The sequence below is a fragment of the Malus domestica genome, chromosome 12 (assembly GCF_042453785.1).
Source record: "Malus domestica chromosome 12, GDT2T_hap1".
NCBI classification, from domain to species: domain Eukaryota; kingdom Viridiplantae; phylum Streptophyta; class Magnoliopsida; order Rosales; family Rosaceae; genus Malus; species Malus domestica.
Genome location: NC_091672.1, coordinates 24,271,724 through 24,291,458, shown reverse-complemented (window position 1 = coordinate 24,291,458; position 19,735 = coordinate 24,271,724). Strand labels below are relative to the sequence as shown.

Genomic DNA, 19,735 nt, shown 5'->3' with positions numbered 1-19,735 from the left:
TGCTCAGATGACTCGGGAGCAAAGGTGAGGCTTTTCTTCAGATGGAGCAATTGCTGGTCTTCGAAACACCGACCATGGACTGCAGCCGCAATGTTAACACAGAAAGTATTAATGATGATGAAGAACAGGAGGAAGAAATATGGGAGTGGGAAGAGAGGTTTCATCTTGGATAAACTTAATATTTTGAGGTTTAGAGAGAAGCTTAGGGAAATTAAGTTGTGAGAAACTGAGAATGGTTGTGGCAACTTTAATAGGCATGGTAAACGTGTGGCTTGACTTTGAAGTCTTCTCCCTCCCAAATCCCATATCTGCAAGTCTGTAACCTGCATGAAAAATAGGAACAGAACTAAAAGCGGGTGGCCGTGGCCGTGGGGGCAAGGACTTGGAGAAGCAACTGTTACCTTCGGAAATTTCCACCTACACGGCAAAAAGAAAAGCGGACTGAAAAAAAAAAGGAAAGGCAAATGCCTTTGCCTTTCGGTGCCTAAAAAGCAGAGACGAATGAAAGGCATTTTGATGCCTTTTGTGGTTATTAAATGCAAAGGGGACAGTACTCGTTGAAATGTCTCAAATATTAATCCTGAACATATTATGCGTGCCTTACGCATGAGTTATTTTGAATGAAAAATTTAACGGAGGAAAAGTTAGATGACAAATTAATGATTCGAAAAGTTGGTATGACAAATCGCTTAAAATTTTCGTTCATATATGACAAATTGAAGAAGGTGTATAAATTCACATAACATTTTAAAAAATTTCTCTTGTTTTTATGGGTTGACGTTGATTTTGAAGTCTTGATTGTCACAATTTATAACTTTTGATGGAGTTTAATTGATTTTTAGATATTGTTCATGTAAAATTTAGAGTAAAATATAAGACAACATGGCGTTCAAGTCTTACTGTGTTGCTTTTCTATCTTCATTTTCCAGTGGCTATTGACTGACCACGACAATACATAGTCAATACAAACAAAAATGACTATCTAAGCGTCAGCTGAAACCGTGATGAAGTTTGAACTGTGAACGTGTATTTATGCACTTGGTTAATCGGAATGTGTAAAACAATTGTCCTATATTTTATAAAGTTTTTCAAGGTCCAAATTATAGTTCTCACGTGTCAATTGAAAATAATAAATAAATAAAATAAAATCAAAATGTAAGCTATGCATATACCAAAAGAAAACTGACCTCCCATCACTAATAATTCAACAATTATTATTATTTAGAATATGCAAAACACGCTTCAAACCATGCCATACAGAAGACCGTAAATAGATATTTTAATTTTTGTAAGGCGAAAGAGGAAATCGTTCACATGCAAAAGAAATGGTTAACAAACAAATTTCAACACAAAAAAAAAATGGAAACGACTTTCAAATTCCCAAAGACCGTTTAATAATCGTTCTATTTTCATTTCTTTTTATTTTTTAAAAATTAAAAATTTATTTGGTAACTACTTTTAATTTAAAAATAAATAAAAAGAACTGATTATCAAACAAATCCTAAATAACTTAAGCGAGCCATACTAAGGAAAACGTGATGGTAATGTGTATAGCAGGTATAATTTTGTGATTTGTTTGACTTGTTGACTTCAAAGTGTCGGTTGTTTTATTCGATGTCGACGGACTATTGAGTGGAAAGAAGGGTAAAATTTCGCCCCAACTCGGGGCTAAAACTTCACGAAACAGTGTATACCCCACGTTCATATACATGGGTTACACTTCCAGTTTCATATAAGAGCTTATTAGAAAGTGCTTTTAAAACGATTAAATGCATTTTAGAGAAAATGTTTTGAAACCAATCTTTAGTAAAAACAAAAGGTGAATCCTCAAAAATTACTTGAAGTGATGCTTCTTCCACAAAGTATTTTAAGTGTTTTTCGAATCCAAAAACATTTTCTTTAAAAACGCTTTCAATAATTTTAAAAGTATTTACAAACGAAGCATAAGTCTCTCTTTTCAAGACAAGTGGGGTAATTAATGAAATCATGTTTAATTTTTTAGAGTTTTAACGAAACACTCAATGTACTATTCACTCTTAACCAAAAACCATATTTTTACTTTTCCATGGTACTATTCATTACACCTTTGTTTGTTATTTTTAATTAAAACTAAAGTTTCTTTAGACTTCTCGTTAGTTTTTCTTTAATTTTTTGGTCGAAAGCGGCATTCTCCCAGTGCATTCTACAAAATCACTTGACGTGATGTTACTAACGGGATAAATTGAACAAATAATTTAGATTAGCTTCCATATAAACACACTTGAATGAGTCAGTGCCTATTCCCTGAGCGTCAGAGATTCCAAACCAGAAATTTTCAGTGCATTACTCAGGTTTATGATTTGATTGACTTTGAACTAGTCTAGGCATTTCTGCAATCTACATGTTGCTCCTATTTTAGTTATTGATTGATTAAGGTGATATATAGTCGATCAAATACAAACACCGTTGTAGGTGGAAGAAAAACAAAACAGTTGTGTATGCTCATGCTGATATTCTGGATAGCAAGAGAAATATATTGTCTGAAAAACTCATCGATTGTATGTCACTATGATATCCTGGAGGACTCATCGGGGTAACTTCCTTCAATTAAGTCTCTAACAGAGGAACACGCCCAATTCAAATCATTTTAGTAGTTAAATGTTAACCCTCTCTTTTAGCAGTTACTAGTAAAAATGCCCCCGCGTTGTTGCGGGACTTGAATGCACCAGCCTTAACCACATGAATAAGACACATTGAACCTGAAAAAAATTCAACATAATCATAAACAAACAAAAGGGATAGATGAGTGAACGGCGTTGGTAAGATAAGCAGTTCGGGTTTTATAAACATTGAACAGAGCTGATTACAAAAGATACGGTTGCAAAAAATGCTCTGTTGTTCTTGTTTCAATAGCTAATCTTTCAAGCACTAATGTCCAAAGCAAAAAAGATGCAGGATGCCTGTTTCCGTAAGAAACAGAAGAAACAGAAGCAAGATGCAGTCAACACATATTTTGCCCCGTAGTTAAGGTGGTAAAATACATGTCTTGCAGGTCAGCCACCTGTTTTAGTAGTTAACAAAAACCATAAAAACTGTTCTGTTGTTGGTTCAGCAAGGAAGTTTTCAAGCACATATGTTCAAAGGCAAAAACATGGACAACGCCTTTGTAGCAACTAATAACGGAGACTGCGGTCATTCATTTTTTTTTGTGGGCGGACATCTTTCGCACTATAGCAAAAAACATAAATAATAGTTTAGTGAACACTGGTATGACGGATGTTATGTAGGCGTGCATGTGAAAAACAAATAGTAACTTACCTATCTTTGGTTTTTTTGGCTTGAGACTTTGTTCTGAGTGCGGCTATCGGCTCTTTGTCTGCGGGCTCAATCTTAGGGACAACCAAATTATGGAATTCTCTAGCAATTATAGTAGAATTGGTTGTCTCTATTTGCTCACTGCGAGGTTTTTTGTTGTGAATGAAGGTACAATTTAGAAGGTTAGAGAGAAACATGATAGCCGTGGAAAAGAGTGCGAAAGAGCGGTGCGAAAATATTGGCTAACAGATTTTGATAAGCGGCAAAACACATATGTATACTAAGATAAGCAAGCACATTTATTAAGATAAGCAAGGGGCTTCAGCCAAGGCCATAATTGAACAGTCATGTCATACAACTCACAATTACTTTAATGCATTTGGATATAAAGGAAAATTAAATTTGTTCAATTTCGATATAAAGAACTTAGTGCAGGAACAACTTTTGTGCCTCAATGGCGTGAGAAGTAAATAACCAAGTTTATACACTGCAGTTCTAGATTTTTTAAGTTCTTATGAATTCTAAATAAATGCAAATCATACAATGGTTGAATTCATAAAGACTTAACGGCATTTATCAAATTGGAAACATCATAACATGCTCTACCTAAAGGATTGTATCAACAAACAGATGGAAGGAAAAAAAAAATCACAATATATGTCATGACAGAGACGTTTATTTGTAAGGTACTACATAACCTCATGGTAAATTCACTGTCACCTGTCAAGCAACCTCAAGCTAATTTATACGGAGCAGCAAAGATACACAAAAACCTATTCAACAATTACATTGCTATTTGGACAATTACAAATAAACAGATGCACAAAAACCCATTCTGTAGTACCTAAGTCATGACTGAGAGAGATGATAGTGAAAAGATGACCAAAACGTAATAATAACACTAATATAGATGACCATCAAAGTTAGAGCAGCGAATTTAAAGTCCTATTTCATAGTGTAATGATGCCATAGATGTACAACTATGAAATCTATTCCATAAGTCCTATTTTATGTAAACCTGAGATCAAGGGGGTTTAAATTTCCCAGAAAGAAGTCTCATTTGCTAACTCCGGAATGTTAAGCTCCAAAAATATCAATCCTCCCCTCAGTACTTCATAACCACAGAAAGTAATGTACACTAATCTCTCTCACAATTTGAGCACTTGCCTAAAATAATATTTGACAGTTCTACATAACATGTTCTTCTAATCATGTCCAGTCATATTTAATGGATTGCGCTGCATAACACAGTCCACAGCTCCACGAAACTTGTCAAAATCCTCTACGAATAAGCAATTTGAATAAACTGCACACCTCGTCAATAAATCGAATACACAGCTAAACCAATCATACATATTTCAACCAATTCAATTTCAATCAGGGCAAAACAAATTGTTGTGAAGTTAATTTGAGCCGACCTTTTTTTCCATTTAATTGCGAAACATGATAAGCAATCCTATTGCCCGAAACCCTTGTTTATACAATTAAACTGTCATCACATCCACAGACATACAACATGATAAGTCACACTATAGAATTTCGATATTAATTGCTGGGTTGACTTGTTGACTTATAGAATTTGAAATCTTGGCCGGCTGTTTAGTGAGGGCCAGAAATTTTCTTTTGTTCATTTTACTGTGATTAGTGAAGAAAAAGGATAACCCCACACATTAAGGGTATTGCTTCGAGTTAAATAACGTCATCAATAGCGATATATTATTGTGTTATCAGTGCAGGTAGGTATATCCTTGACGAAACCCTAATTACAAATTTACAATAACCTCTAAGTTACTATAAACAATTATTTAGAGAGTCTCCTTAGCATCTATCATGCATCGTTTCTTAATTTCTTGATAAGAAATGTTGATTTCAGTGCCACAAGGATTAAATACTACAATTTTGTGGTGTGAAATCATTTATAAGTCGGGCATCTTGAATTGTAGGTCAATTTTTGGAAGAGAAATTCTAAGGAGACTATCTCAAAGTAGACTCTTTATGAACTCTCTGACACCTCACAAATTACGTTAATTCACGTGTCAACATTATAAAACCTAATGTAAAAACATGATGTGACAAAGAATCTCATTTTTAAGAGAGTCACCCTAACATTTTCTTCTTTTTGGAAAAGAAGAACAAATTATTGTTTATTTGTTATTTCAATTATGGATGATTTTGAAGCTGATGTCAGTGTCATTGTTGGTAAATAGCAAAAGTCATGCAATCTTGTCGGTAAAATTTGACGTTTAGCCGTGGAGTTTGGTGCTTATTAGTTGTTTTGCTTACTATGATTTGCACATAAAAAAAGACCGAGTGATCAGGGACTATTCTTGTAAGAAATATTTTGTTCATAAACGATTTTGTTAAAAGTGCTTTAATTAGAAACAAGTTGAATTTTTATCAAAACCCCCAAGTGCTTCCTTGCAAGTACGAGAAAGTACTTTCCAAAGAAGTATCTTAATTTTTTTTTTCTCCCAAAACGCTTACTAAAAAATTAAAAAAACCTTTTCTACCGAGCACAATCATGAATAATACCTAACCTGCCGGAACTTGTAAAACAGTTTCGCACCAAAATACACGTCTAAAAATCGAGGGAAACAAACACATACACAAAGATAAATTAATAAGGGCAATGATTAGAGTTCCATACCAATTTGGAGTCTAGACAAGGGAAAGGAGTCGTCGTGTGGTACATATCTTTCTTGGAGTCTTTGGAGTTGTATTAATATTCTGCCTAAACGGTCAAAAAGGGTCCCATGCGATGCGACGTGTCATACCCCAACTACCCTGGTTTCCCTTAGGGATTTGGATCCTCGCCGGATCCCTTTCCTGGGGATAAGGGGATCTAGGGATCAACACACGTGGACCGTTGATAAAAAATCATGCGGTCCCAATTAAATGTTTTTTATATTTTTAAAAGTAAAGCAGCTTCGTTTTACGTAAAAAATATAAACAAGAAAAAATTGTGGCTGCACGATTTTTGATCAACGGTCCACGTGTATTGATCCCTAGGATCCCCAGTGAGGGGATCCAGCGAGGATCCAAATCCTTTCCTTAGACTGTCTTCCTGCCCTTTAGGCAAGGAAAAGGATCCTCGCTGGAATCTTTTCATGGGGATCTTAGGAATCCAGTGATCCGGATCGTTCATTATTAATCATGCGATCAATTTTCTTTAAGTACTATTTATATTTAATTTTAAATTTTAAAATGATTTTTAACCACACGATGTACGATGGATTGTCTGGATCACGAAATTCCTAGGATCCCTAGGAAAAGGATCGGCGATGATCCTTTTCCTTTAGGCAAAGGTAGTTATGTTGTCACTAACAAAGGAGATTGGAAAATCTACTCTAACTTTGTACAAGTTTCTTCAATTTTATAGTGGACTTTGAGTATCCATCCCACGTCGAAGAAAGAAGTGACGAATGTGCTTATAATTTATTGAGTTACTTTCCATTTTGTCAATTGATTTTATGGTGGATTTGGTTTGATTTTTTGGCCTCACCATGGTCCCCTCATTCTCCAGGGTTATTCCGATGCAAATTGGGCTTGTACTGACACTCGTCAATTGACATCTGGTTATCTTTTATTTATGGGTCCGAATCTCATATCATGGAGTTCTACAAAACGTCCTACTGTTTCTTACTATAGTGTGGAGTCTGAGTATCGTGCTCTTGCTCACACCTGTATCGAATCTCTTTAGGTGTCCTACTTACAGATAAAATTCTAGGGTTTTGGTGAATATATTTTCTTATTATTCTTCTCTCGTAGAGAGGTATATAAACTGATACAATCTCCTATAAATTAGGAAACAAGTATCCCATAAACACAAGGATACCAATTACATAATTATATACCCAAAAAATCTCTACATTCCTTATTTTCTAAGGTTGACTCACGCAACACTCCCCCTCAAGTTGGTGCGTAGATATCACCTAGGCCCAACTTGCCAAGTGAGTCCTGAAACACTTTTGCTGACACTGCATGAGTTAACACATCGGCCAACTAGTCTTCAGATCTTACGTACGGAATTTCTACCAACTTAACATCCAACTTTTCTTTGATAAAATGTCTATCCACCTCAACATGTTTGGTACGATCATGCTGAACTGGATTATTAGCTATTTCCCGCGCAGCCTGATTATCACAATACAATAACATAGTTCCATGTGGCTCGAACCCAATCTCTGTAAGAAGAATCCTCAGCCATAATAACTCACAAATTCCATGTGCCATACCACGATATTCAGCCTCAGCTGTTGACCTAGCAACCACATTCTGTTTCTTGCTTCTCCAAGTCACGAGATTTCCGCCAATAAATGAAAAATACCCCGATGTAGAGCGTCTATCAGTAATATTCCCAGCCCAATCAGCATCAGTGTACCCTTTGACCTCCAAATGCCGTTGTTTCTTGAACAACAATCCCTTTCCAGGTGCACCCTTCAAATAACTTAATATTCGCATTACTGCATCCATGTGATCTTCACTAGGAGAGTGCATAAATTGACTTACTACACTAACAGCATATGCAATATCTGGTCTAGTGAGAGACAAGTAAATCAACCTTCCTACTAACCTTTGATATCTTTCCCTGTTTGCCGGGACCTGGTCCGGGTATATTGCCAAATGATGATTCTGAACTATCGGCGTTTCTGCTGGTTTACAAGCCGACATCCCTGTTTCAGACAACAGATCCAGAACATACTTTCGCTGAGATAAGTAAATACCATCACGGGAACGAGCAACTTCAATTCCCAAGAAATACTTCAAACCTCATAAATCCTTCATCTCAAACTCCGTAGAGAGATACACCTGTAGTCTGTCCATCTCTTCGGTATCATCACCTGTGACTACCATATCATCCACATATATTATTAACAAGGTAACCTTTTACCCCTGCGTTTGATAAACAAAGTGTGATCAGCATTTCCTTGTCGGTAACCATATTTCTTCATTGCATCAGTGAATCTTCCAAACCAGGCCCTTGGCGATTGTTTAAGTCCATAAAGAGCCTTTCGTAGTCTGCACACCTTACCTGTTCTATTCTGCACTTCATACCCAGGTGGAAGCTCCATGTATATTTCTTTTTCTAGGTCTCCATGTAGAAAAGCATTTTTTACATCAAATTGTTTCAACGGCCAATCAAAATTAGCAGCTAAAGATAAGAGAACCCGTATAGTGTTCATCTTTGCTACCGGAGCAAATGTTTCCCCATAATCTACTCCGAAAGTCTGTGTGTACCCCTTAGCAACCAACCTTGCCTTGTATCTGTCGATGGTTCCATCCGCCTTGTGTTTGATGGTAAACACCCATTTGCACCCTACTGGTTTTTTTCCTTGGGGTAGTGACTCTACGCTCCAAGTTCTGTTATTTTGTAAGGCCTTCATTTCAACTTCCATTGCTTCTGTCCATCGAGGATCCTGCAAGGCTTCTTCCACTTTAGTTGGAATTTTGATTCCATCCATTGTATTCACAAATGCTTGGTACTTGGGAGATAACCGATGCGTAGAGACATACTTTGCAATTGCATATCTCATTTTTTTCATCCGGAGAATACCTGTCAGGAGGTTTTCCACGATTTTGTCTAGGAGGCAATACATAAGTACTTTCAATGTTAGTCAAATTATGAGCTACTTCAGAATGAGACAAACTTACCTCATGGATATCCTCAGGCATCTGGACGGGTACAACTAGGGAGAGGTTATTTCTTGAAGCATTTGGGTTGTCCACATTTTGAGTCAAAGGGTGTAGAATGTTGCAGCACGGTCCATTACCTGCGCTGGGTTTATATGGCACGCTGAGCTCAAGTACACCTGCCTGATTGGGCTTGCGGCAAATATTCAAATCCAAATTGGGCTCACCCTGATCATTTAAGCTTAGCAAGCCCATATTGGGCTCCCCAATGCTGCTGGGCTCTCGGTGCTCTTCTACACATTTGTTGGGCTCACGGCAGTCACTCGACCCCACTGTTGGGTCTTGGTTGATCACAGGTGGCTGGCAAATCCCACCACTGCATATGTCTTGCTCACGGTGACCATGCACCTGCTCTGTTGGAAGATCAATCCAACTATAATCTTCTATGCTCATCTCCCCCTGAAGATTTTAGTGAGTGTGATCAGGAAGAAAAAACATCTCATGTTCGGAAAATGTGACATCCATGGTGACATACATATGCCTGGTAGGTGGGTGATAACATCGGTACCCCTTCTGCTGACCATTAAATCCCAGAAAAATACATCGAACTGCACATGGATCCAACTTACTGTGCTGATTTTTGTGGAGGTGCACATAGGCTACACAACCAAAAATACGGGGTTGCAAATGGAGTGAGGATGGTAACATCACATGGTTGGCAAAAACTTCTATAGGAGTGCGAAAATTATGCACTCGAGAGGGCATTCGGTTCAGGAGATAAACAGAATATCTGACGGCATCCGCCCAATAGGAATGAGGAGCATGAGCACCGATAAGTAGTGCTCTAGTGGTTTCCAAAATGTGTCTATTTTTGCGTTCGGCAACCCCATTTTGTTGTGGGGTTTGTGGACAGGTAGTCTCATGAAGAATGCCGTGCTCCTGAAAATAGTGAGAAAGTTCAGTATTGAGATATTCCCCACCATTATCAGACCGAAGAACCTTGAGGGGAAGAGAATATTGATTGTTCACCATGCAGTAAAACTGGTGAAATATTTGACCAACATCACTTTTATTCTTCATAGTATAAAGCCATGTCATTCTGGTGCAATCATCCACAAAGATAACAAACCAACGAGTCCCATGATTAGTAGCTACTGGAGAAGGCCCCCACACATCATAATGAACTAACTCAAAAGGAACTGTTCTTTTATTGAAACTCAAATTATATGAAGTACGATGACTTTTTGCAAGAATGCAATCATTACACTGGAAATCAGAGTCTGAAATGCCATGAAATAAAGATGGAAGCAATTTTTTCAAATAACCAAAAGATGCATGTCCTAATCGACGATGCCATAACCAAACTGTCTTAGTCTTGTTTGAGTGACTGCTACGTACTTGATTTACTCGACTTGCCGAGACATCATCCACATAATATAACCCCCTCCTTTTAGTACCACGCCCAATTATCGCCCGAGTCTGGATATCCTGAAGTAGACAAAAATTGGGAAACATTAGCACAACACAGTCTAATTGCTCAGTAACTTGACCAACGGAAAGTAGATGGTTGGATAAAGACGGAACAAGTAGTGCGTTGTGAATGGACAAAGATGGAGTAAGTGAAATAGAACCTGCTTCTGTTACAGGAGCAACGTCACCATTGGCAGTAATGACCTCTTCTTTAGACGGTAAAGTCATGTGATAGAATAATGACGCATCATAAGTCATATGATCCGAAGCTCCAGAGTCAATTATCCAACCAGTATCTTTTTTTGTGGATGTTATTAAAACATAACCGATTTTACCTGAATCTTCTGGATTGTCACTCACTGATATTTGATTGATTAAAGATAGGAGTGGGCTGTTTTCATCTTCTGTGGATGCCGCATTTGGAGTGGACCTTGCAGCTTGGGCTGCTGTGATTGGGTTGGACGAAATAGGCCGGTGCTGACTCGCTGCAATAGCAGCAACTCCTCGGGTTCCCTCAGAATTTCCAAGTTGGGCTTGGAGCCCAGTTTGACTCCCTTGTACACTAGATGCCGCTCCAGATCCAGAAACCGCTACACGGACTTGACCCATCCTTTTAGTTCCCTAGCCTTCAACTCCTTCTTTCTTTCCCAGTACCAATCTGGGTAGCCATGGATTTCAAAACAGGTGTCCTCAGTGTGTCGTGTTCCATTACAGTGATTACAATGGAGTTTATCTTTATCGATATCCTCCTGGGTACGAGATGATCGAGTGTTTCCATATGCCCGTGGACGTGAACTAGACGCCTTGGTTGCCATAGCCATAGGGGGTGCTGCCATCGTAGTCTTTGTTCCCATCATAGTGGCCTTTCTCTGGGATTCTCGTCGTACCAAATTGAAGCATTCTTCGATTCCAGGGATAGGTTTCATCCTTAGAATCTCACTCCGAACTTGGTCAAAACCGCTATCTAATCCAGCGAGAAAGTCGTACACCCTATCTTTTGCAACTTCTTCTTTCTGAGTTTTCAGGTCCGCTCCACACACCATACGGAGAGGACGTCTCCTGTCTAGGTCCTGCCAAACACCCTTTAGTTCAGTTAAATATAGATTGATTGGACGACCGTCTTGTCTCGTTCGTGTAGCCTTGCACCGGAGTTCATAGTATTGTGACTCATCGGAACCATCATAGAACATCTGGGTGACAGTCTCCCAGATATCTTTGGCAGTGGGTAAGTCTATAAAGAGACCAAGTAGGTGTGGTTCCATGGTTTTGAGCAACCACCCGCGTACGATAGCATCTTCAGTTGCCCACTTTACATATCCTGGATCATCTTCATCAACGGCCGGAATTTTACTCGTTAAATAGCCTTGCTTCCCGAGTCCTGAAGCGTGAACCTCCATCATCTTGGACCAAACCTTGAAGTTCGAGTCGCTCAATCGAAACCCGAATGGAACGGCATTGATATTGGTAGACTCACCCTGAGCAGCCACGGGGTGCATGGGAATTAGGGCACCTGCTTTGTTTTCTGCCATTGTACTGACAGTGTAGCTCTGTTGTTTCCAAAGACTACGGGTTTGACCTATGGGTTCAAAATTTGAGAACCAAAGTTTCACAGGTTAGGGCATGTACGATGTTTAGGGGTTCTTTTTCCGAGAGGAGTCAGGTCGAAACCTGGCTCTTGATACCAAGATAAAATTCTAGGGTTTTGGTGAATATATTTTCTTATTATTCTTCTCTCGTAGAGAGGTATATAAACTGATACAATCTCCTATAAATTAGGAAACAAGTATCCCATAAACACAAGGATACCAATTACATAATTATATACCCAAAAAATCTCTACATTCCTTATTTTCTAAGGTTGACTCACGCAACACTTACTTCATGAACTTCGGTTTCATGCCTCTTTGCCCACCTATCTCCTTTGTGATAATCTTAGTACTAGGTATATCGCAGCCAACCAGGTATTTCATGCTCGCACAAAGCATATTGAGTTAGATTATCATTTTGTTCGTGAACATGTTAAGCTTGGTACTCACAAAGTTCATTTCATCCCATTCTTGGATCAACTAACAAATCTCTTGACAAAAGGTCTATCTAAACCACGGTTTATTCTTCTATGGTCCAAACTTGTCGCCTCTCGACCGTCTAGTTTGTCATGATGTTAGAGAAGGAGTCTTGTGCAAGGAAATCGTCCTTCTTAAGGTTTAGCAATTAATAGTGTAATCTGGTTCTGATTGTATTCATAATTTGAAGAGATCCTTACCTGTACACCAATTAAACACGATTGTATGTATAGGCCTTTGTGCTATGAACGTAATTAACAAGTTTATAATTTCTATAGATTTAACATGTTGTAGGTTACCGGAATACGGAGGGCTTAACACAATTATAGAAAAAATTATCACAAGAAGATGATTGAAAAAGAAAAGGATAAGAAAATTTTGATGCCTAATATGATAAGGAAAGGTCCTCACAAATTTTTTACCAAATAACAATTTTAAACAACTAGAAAAATAATTAAAGCAAACCCATCTTTAAAGGGTGCGTAAGGCCCATGATTAAAATATTCTGGTTTGTGCGTGGGCGTTTGCGAAGATGCTAATATATGGATAAAATCTAAATCGAATCGGATCTTGTCAATTTTCGGGTCGACGATGTGTGACATGTGTTCCATTACGCAAGCACCAGGCACCGGCGATAGAAGCTTCAGGCTTCCAGCCCAATGCTAGAAGAAACCGCTGCTTTTCCGCCGTTAATTCAAAAGTGCCTTGCAGAGTCTTCCAAAACATGGACATGGATATCGACGAAACAGCCAAAGATACGCCCCTTCTCAAAAGGGTGCGTAAGGCCCATGATTAAAATATTCTGGTTTGTGCGTGGGCGTTTGCGAAGATGCTAATATATGGATAAAATCTAAATCGAATCGGATCTTGTCAATTTTCGGGTCGACGATGTGTGACATGTGTTCCATTACGCAAGCACCAGGCACCGGCGATAGAAGCTTCAGGCTTCCAGCCCAATGCTAGAAGAAACCGCTGCTTTTCCGCCGTTAATTCAAAAGTGCCTTGCAGAGTCTTCCAAAACATGGACATGGATATCGACGAAACAGCCAAAGATACGCCCCTTCTCAAAAACGCCGCGTTTTACCATTCTCGGTCGTCGTCGCCTTCGGTGATCATAAAACCTGTCGTAGTAATATTGGTGGGTGCGCCTAGAAGCGGCAAGTCTACCTTCTGCGAACATGTCATGCGCTCCACTCGCCCTTGGGTTTGCGTTTGCCAGGTATATCTCTGTGCACACAGTGTGTTCGATGAAATGTCGCAGTGGGCTCAAGATTGTTATTTTGAGTACGTAATATGGTACTCCGGATTTCTATTCATTTGGGTTCTTGTTTTATGCTGTTATATGTTCATATTTATGTTTTTGTAGGATACTATCAAAATTGGTAAAGCCGGAACGAAGGGGCAGTGTATAGATAGTGCAATGAATGCGTTGAAGGATGGGTAGTGTGTGTTTATAGATAGTTGTAATGTGGAGAAAGAAAAAATGGGATGATTTTGTGAAGCTTGGTGGTAGTTCCCAAGTTGATGTTCATGCTGTGGTGCTTGATCTTCCTGCCAAGCTTTGTATATTGCGGTATGTGAAGCGAACGGGCCATGAAGGAAACGTGCAAGGCGGGAAAGCTGTGGCGATTGTGAATAGAATGCTGCAGAACAAAGAACTGCCTGAGCTGAGTGAAGGGTTTGCTAGAATTACTTGTTGCCAGAGTGAGAGTGATGATCAATCTTCCGTTGATGCATATAGTGGACTTGGTCCGTTAGATACACTGCCCAATGGTTATTTTGGTCAGAAGAACCCCGGTGCAAAAATTCAACCAGGTATAATGAAGTTCTTAAAGAAAACAGATGGTCCTGCCAATACTGAATCAACGTTGAAGAGTGTACCGGATTCTAATGCTTCTCAAATTACTGAAGAAAAGGAAACCTCTTTGAAAGGAACAGTTTCACTTTCTGAAAAATCTGGTAAGGAGTCAAAGGAAGGTGAAAAGCTAGTTGTAGGCTCTGTTGACGGTGATGGTTCTCTAAACGATGCTTCCACTCTGGCATTTCCTTCCATTTCAACAGCAGATTTTCAATTTGACCTTGCAAAGGCATCTGATATTATTGTTGAGAAAGTTATAGAATTTAGGAATAAGCTTGGAAATTCTAGACTTGTTTTAGTGGACTTGAGTTATTAATTGAAGATTTTGTCTTTGGTAAGGGCTAAAGCTTCAGAGAAAAGCATTGATTCCAACAAGTTCTTCACATTTGTGGGAGATATCACTCGGCTTCCTTCATTCAGAAGGAGGTTTACACTGCAATATAATAGCTAATGCTACCAATTGGTCAGCATTTAGAAATACTATGCAATATACATGTAAATATTTTGTTGCGGTGCTAGTTCACAATATGAAATTACAAATCTGTAAGATATTGGCATTTGCGTCCGATCTTTTTGAAAGAATTATGTTTACCCAGGATTCAAATGAAAAGAAAATTAAACTTGATATACTGTTGTTATTTCAGGTTAACAATGGAGGCTTTGTTGCATGCATTTTGCTTATTCCCTGAGCGTCAGAGATTCCAAACCAGAAATTTTCAGTGCATTACTCAGGTTTATGATTTGATTGACTCTAATTCACTTTGAAGTAGTCTAGGCATATCTGCAATCTACATGTTACTCCTATTTTAGTTTTTGACTAACGAAGGCCATATATAGTCGATCATACATACATACCGTTATAGGTGGAAGAAAAACAGAATGGTTTGTGTATGCTCATGTTGATTTTCTGGGTAGCAAGAGAAATATATTCTCCGAAAAACTCATGTATTGTATGTAACTATGGTAGTTAAGTGTTAATATGGAAGACCTAATCATCGCGATCGATACTTCGCATTTGACAACATAAAGTCTTAAACGATAGAAGCTTTTGTCCTATAATTGAAGTTGAGGTTCATCCTAAAACCAGTTGAAATTGGGCGAGTGACTCAACTCTTGTAAAAGCAGATGAGTATTTCATTGTGCTTAGGCATGAAAGGGAGAATACTGATTGAACCGTAGTTTGCCGATTTTGTTGAAGCGGTTGAGTTTTTCATTACTTCTTGTTACCTGAGAGGGTTGGCTTTTGCCTTTTGGTGCAATCTCATACATAAAAGTTGGTGAGGAAATTCTGAAATAAAAAGTGCTGGTTTGCTCTCTTATAAATTGAGGTGAAAAATAAACTGGATATGATGAGTTTAAAATTGAATGACAAGATGTTAAAACATATCGCAATTTAGAAGTCAAGATATTCTTTGTAGTACACTCTTTTGGGTGGAGTTGGTCTCGACATTGTACTACACAATTCAAACAAATAATACATTACATGTAGTACACTCTTTTGGGTATATCAAATTACGCTAACTTCAAGAACCTCGACGGTACGAGGAAGTTTATTGAAAACAAAGGATAAAGATACACAATAAACTATTACAAATATAACTATAACATACATAAATTTAAAAGGTAAAACCAAAAAGCAAACCTCTTATTTGTTGGATCTCAAATTCCCCAGGCATAGCTTGAGGTCCAGCTGCATTGGTCCCCATGATCATTAACTTCAACGTCCGAACCTCTGATTTATGTGGACATGTCTTCGGTGAGGACCAATTCTATCTTCAAGCTAAGGGAATATCTTTACAAGGATTTTATACATTGTTTTGTAATACCATTTACTCCATCTCTTGCACAACACAAGTGACCCGACCGCAGCTCCAAAGCCAACAATAAATCCAACTTCAACACTGATAAGATCCCAATCAATTCTGTGCGCAGAATTAGAATGTTTGCCTTCTAATGTTGGTGGCAACATTGGTGATCCGTTATCTAACGGTGGCCCATATAATCCTTTATTGCCTGCGAAAGAATCTGCTGAAAAAGTCTGAATCTGAGTGCCGGTTGGAATCTTCCCGACAAGTTGATTGCTCGACAGATTTAGGAATGAGAGGAAATTAAGTTTGGAAAGTTGTGATGGAATTGTTCCGCTCAATTTGTTGTCCGAAAGGTCTAAGGACTCAAGCTGTCCTAGATTACCTAGTGATGATGGGATTGCGCCTGTGAGAGCATTACTGGACAAGTTTAGGCCATGAAGTGATTTGAGCATTCCCACTTCCTCAGGTATTGATCCGTTAAAATTGTTGCAGGAGATGTCAATTGAAGTGAAGACTGTTAAGATCTTTACAAATTCCATAGCTAGACCTTTGATGGTAACTGTTACGGTATCCTGATAGTACACCTGGCCGAAGTCTACAACTTGAAATTGGAGGTGATTAATCTTTGACACGGCACCATCTTTGTCAGCCATCATTGCTTGCCACCTTTTAAAAAAACTTCCTGGTATTTCGCCAGTAAAATTGTTGCGAGCTATGTCAATAATTTGAAGCTTTGGCCAGGCACTTTTAGTCTTGTGGCATTCAATGCGATCATAAAATTTGTTGAAACGCAAGACAAGTACACGCAAGCTGGATATGCTCTTCAATGAGCATGGAAAGACATCTGTTATCTGATTGTTTCCCAGGTTTAACACCTCTAACATTGTGCAGTTGGCTAGAGATTTTGGGAACTGACCACCAATCACATTGCCATTGAGGTCTAGAGTGTGTAGACTACAGTTCTCAGGAAAATTATCTGGAAGAGTGCCAGAAAGTTTGTTTCTCCTTAAATCAAGTACTGCAAGAGGCCCGTTTATTGCAGTCAAGCACTGGGGAATCATGCCACTTAAGGAATTATTGGACAGATCAAGAACTTTAAGAGATGTCGCCTTGCATACTGATTCTGGAATGATCCCGTGGATGTGATTACTTGCAAGAGAGAAGAACATAGTGTTCACAAGGAAATCACCAATTTCTGCCGGTATGCTTGAGCTGAAATTATTTCTTGAGTAATCCAGATAAGCGGAAGATGGTGAAACAATTGGAATTGGTCCCTGAAGCTGGTTGGAATGAAGGTCAATATCAAGCACATAAGAAGAAGTAAGATTGAGGAAAGGACCTGGTAGATTTACCAGAGAGTTGCAAGAAAGATTTAGTTGAACAAGATTACTGAGCCTCCAAATCCAGTTGGGTATCTCCCCATGAATCTGGTTTAGGGATAGGTCCAAAGCGCCTAATGCCGATTGATTTCTCAAGAAATCAGGAAAGGTTCTCAACTTTCCAGCGGCTAATTTCAATAAGAGAAGTTGAGGAAAGCAGGAGGAATTGGAACTGTCATAATTAATTAGCAAGCTATTGTATGAAAGATCAAGACTTAAGAGATTTTTCAGTTGTTGAATATCATTAAGCAGAAAGGACCCACTGAAGTTGTTTGAAGAAAGTGAGAGAAAAATAAGCTCTCGTAGATTAAAGATGGACATGGGTATAGGCCCTTCCAAACTATTGCTACTCAAATCAAGGACTCGTAGGGAAGAAAAATTACCAAATTCAGGTAACTGGCCGGAGAAGTGATTGTTAGAAAGCTCTAAATCTTGCAGCATGGGAAGAGAAAACAGAGATGACGGAATAGTCCCATCTAGTTGATTGGATCTCAAATTGAGATTCACCAGATTAGTGAGATTTTCCCAGTGAGTGGAATTAATCTGACCTGTCAGCTGATTGTCAAAAAGATTGATCACGGTCAGATTGTTGGCCATACTGAAGGATGGAATTGAACCGTTGAACTTGTTTGATGACAAGTCAAAAGAAACCAATTGATGAAGATCTTCTATTGACCTTGGGATTGATCCAGTGAAATTGCACCACCGAATATCTACCTCGGACAACATTTTGAGGTTGCCAATAGAGTTCGGAAGCAACTGGCCTGAAAAGTTAGCCCCGCATAGAACCAAGGACCGAAGAGAAGCATTCTTTGGAAATTCTGGTAAGGAACCCTGAAGCTGCGGATTCCAAGATAAGTCAATAGTCTGTAGTGTAGGTACCTGGAAGATCTTCTCTGGGAATGTACCATATAAGCCAGAATAGCTTAGGTGCAAGGAAGTCAAATTTGGGAACTTTGAGAAGAACTCCGGAACTTGAATAGAGAAATCATTGCCATCTAAACGAATAACCGAGAGCGATTGAAGCTTCAGTAATGAACTATCAATAGGGCCTGAAAGAGAACAAGCGGACAAGCTCAGCACCCTCAATTTTGGCAGTGAAGATGATATAGCTTGGCACCATTCAGTCCCCTGTGCTGATATATTCACGCCATCAAGATAAAGTTCAACAAGCTCAGAAAAGTTCCGAATGAGCACTTTCAAATTCGGCATCTCAAGTTTTAGCAACGGATTGTCGAGGGTAGACAAATCGAGAGTTACCAACCTCGTCAAGTGCGAAATCTCAATCGGAACCTTCCCTGCAAATTTAGCTTTCGACAAGTTCAGGTTACGCAAACCGGCTAGCTGTTTGAACTCGGAAGGAATCTGAGTGTAGTTGAAGAAGTTGTGAGCCAAATTCAGGTTCTCGATCGACTTCAGACCGAAAAGAGGACTGGAATTATCAAGTCCACCAGTAATCCACTCGTTGCTCAAGTCCAGATTCGAAACACAACCCTCTTTGCAGGACACTCCTTCCCAAGAGCAGTAGTCCGAGGCATTGTTCCACTTCACAAGTTTTTGAGACGTTGCAGGGTCAAATGCGAGGGTGTCCTTCAATTGTAGCAGCAAAGATTTCTGATCGCCGGGACATTGGGTAGAGACCACAAACGTATGGAAGGTGAGTGAAACATAGCAAATGCGGAGTAAGAAAAGCCATGAAAGCAGAGGAGTTTTCATCGGAAGTTGTTGCTGATATGTGACACAAATGTAAGGAAGGAAAAGCTTAGGCAGGTCCCTAGTTATTCTTCTTTGTAATTATAGAATGTGTAATGGCGTGTGAGCCAAAGACCAATTTGGTCTTAGTCAGTGTCGGCTGTGGGGGTCCCGAAGGAACAGCTGCACAGAGTCTCCGTCTCCAAGGGAAGGGAACTTTTAATTATTTATTTTATATACATATTTCAGTTTTATATATTCCAAAAAAAAACTGTATATGCATAACTTAACTAAGTACAAATTTAAAAAATACCCAATGTTTTTCTGTTTTGAAAATACTGTATCTTTTTATATATTTTTTTTCTTGGTTAAAAACTTCATTTGTTTAACATATACCTTCCTTTAAATTCTTCTATATCTATTATTTAATAGAAGATATTGTGTTACAAAGTTGACTTTCAGATTAAGTTTTGTACTTATAAATATGCCACAGAAGAAAAATAAAATCTTTTAAACACACACAAAAAAAGTCTTGTGCAT

General features: G+C 38.7%; 2 protein-coding genes and 1 pseudogene across 2 annotated transcripts; 1 reads left to right on the top strand and 2 right to left on the bottom strand.

Moving 5' to 3' along the window:
- Positions 1-10,985: 10,985 nt before the first annotated feature.
- Positions 10,986-11,924, bottom strand: LOC139189896 (uncharacterized). The gene has a single exon (XM_070809160.1). It carries the CDS (start codon positions 11,922-11,924, stop codon positions 10,986-10,988), a length of 939 nt encoding a protein of 312 aa, XP_070665261.1.
- A 1,409-nt stretch (positions 11,925-13,333) lies between these two features.
- Positions 13,334-14,941, top strand: LOC108174913 (transcription factor bHLH140-like; annotated as a pseudogene).
- An 800-nt stretch (positions 14,942-15,741) lies between these two features.
- LOC103451200 (receptor-like protein 7) lies at positions 15,742-19,428 on the bottom strand. Its single transcript, XM_029089677.2, has one exon. The coding sequence runs from the start codon at positions 19,217-19,219 to the stop codon at positions 16,097-16,099; it is 3,123 nt and encodes a 1,040-aa protein (XP_028945510.1). The 5' UTR covers positions 19,220-19,428; the 3' UTR covers positions 15,742-16,096.
- Between the last annotated feature and the right edge of the window lie 307 nt (positions 19,429-19,735).

What these genes read in the sequence shown, in the direction of transcription:
- LOC139189896 (XM_070809160.1), bottom strand. Translation starts at nt 11,924, where the DNA reads ATGGCAGAAAACAAAGCAGGTGCCCTAATTCCCATGCACCCCGTGGCT.
- LOC103451200 (XM_029089677.2), bottom strand. Translation starts at nt 19,219, where the DNA reads ATGAAAACTCCTCTGCTTTCATGGCTTTTCTTACTCCGCATTTGCTAT.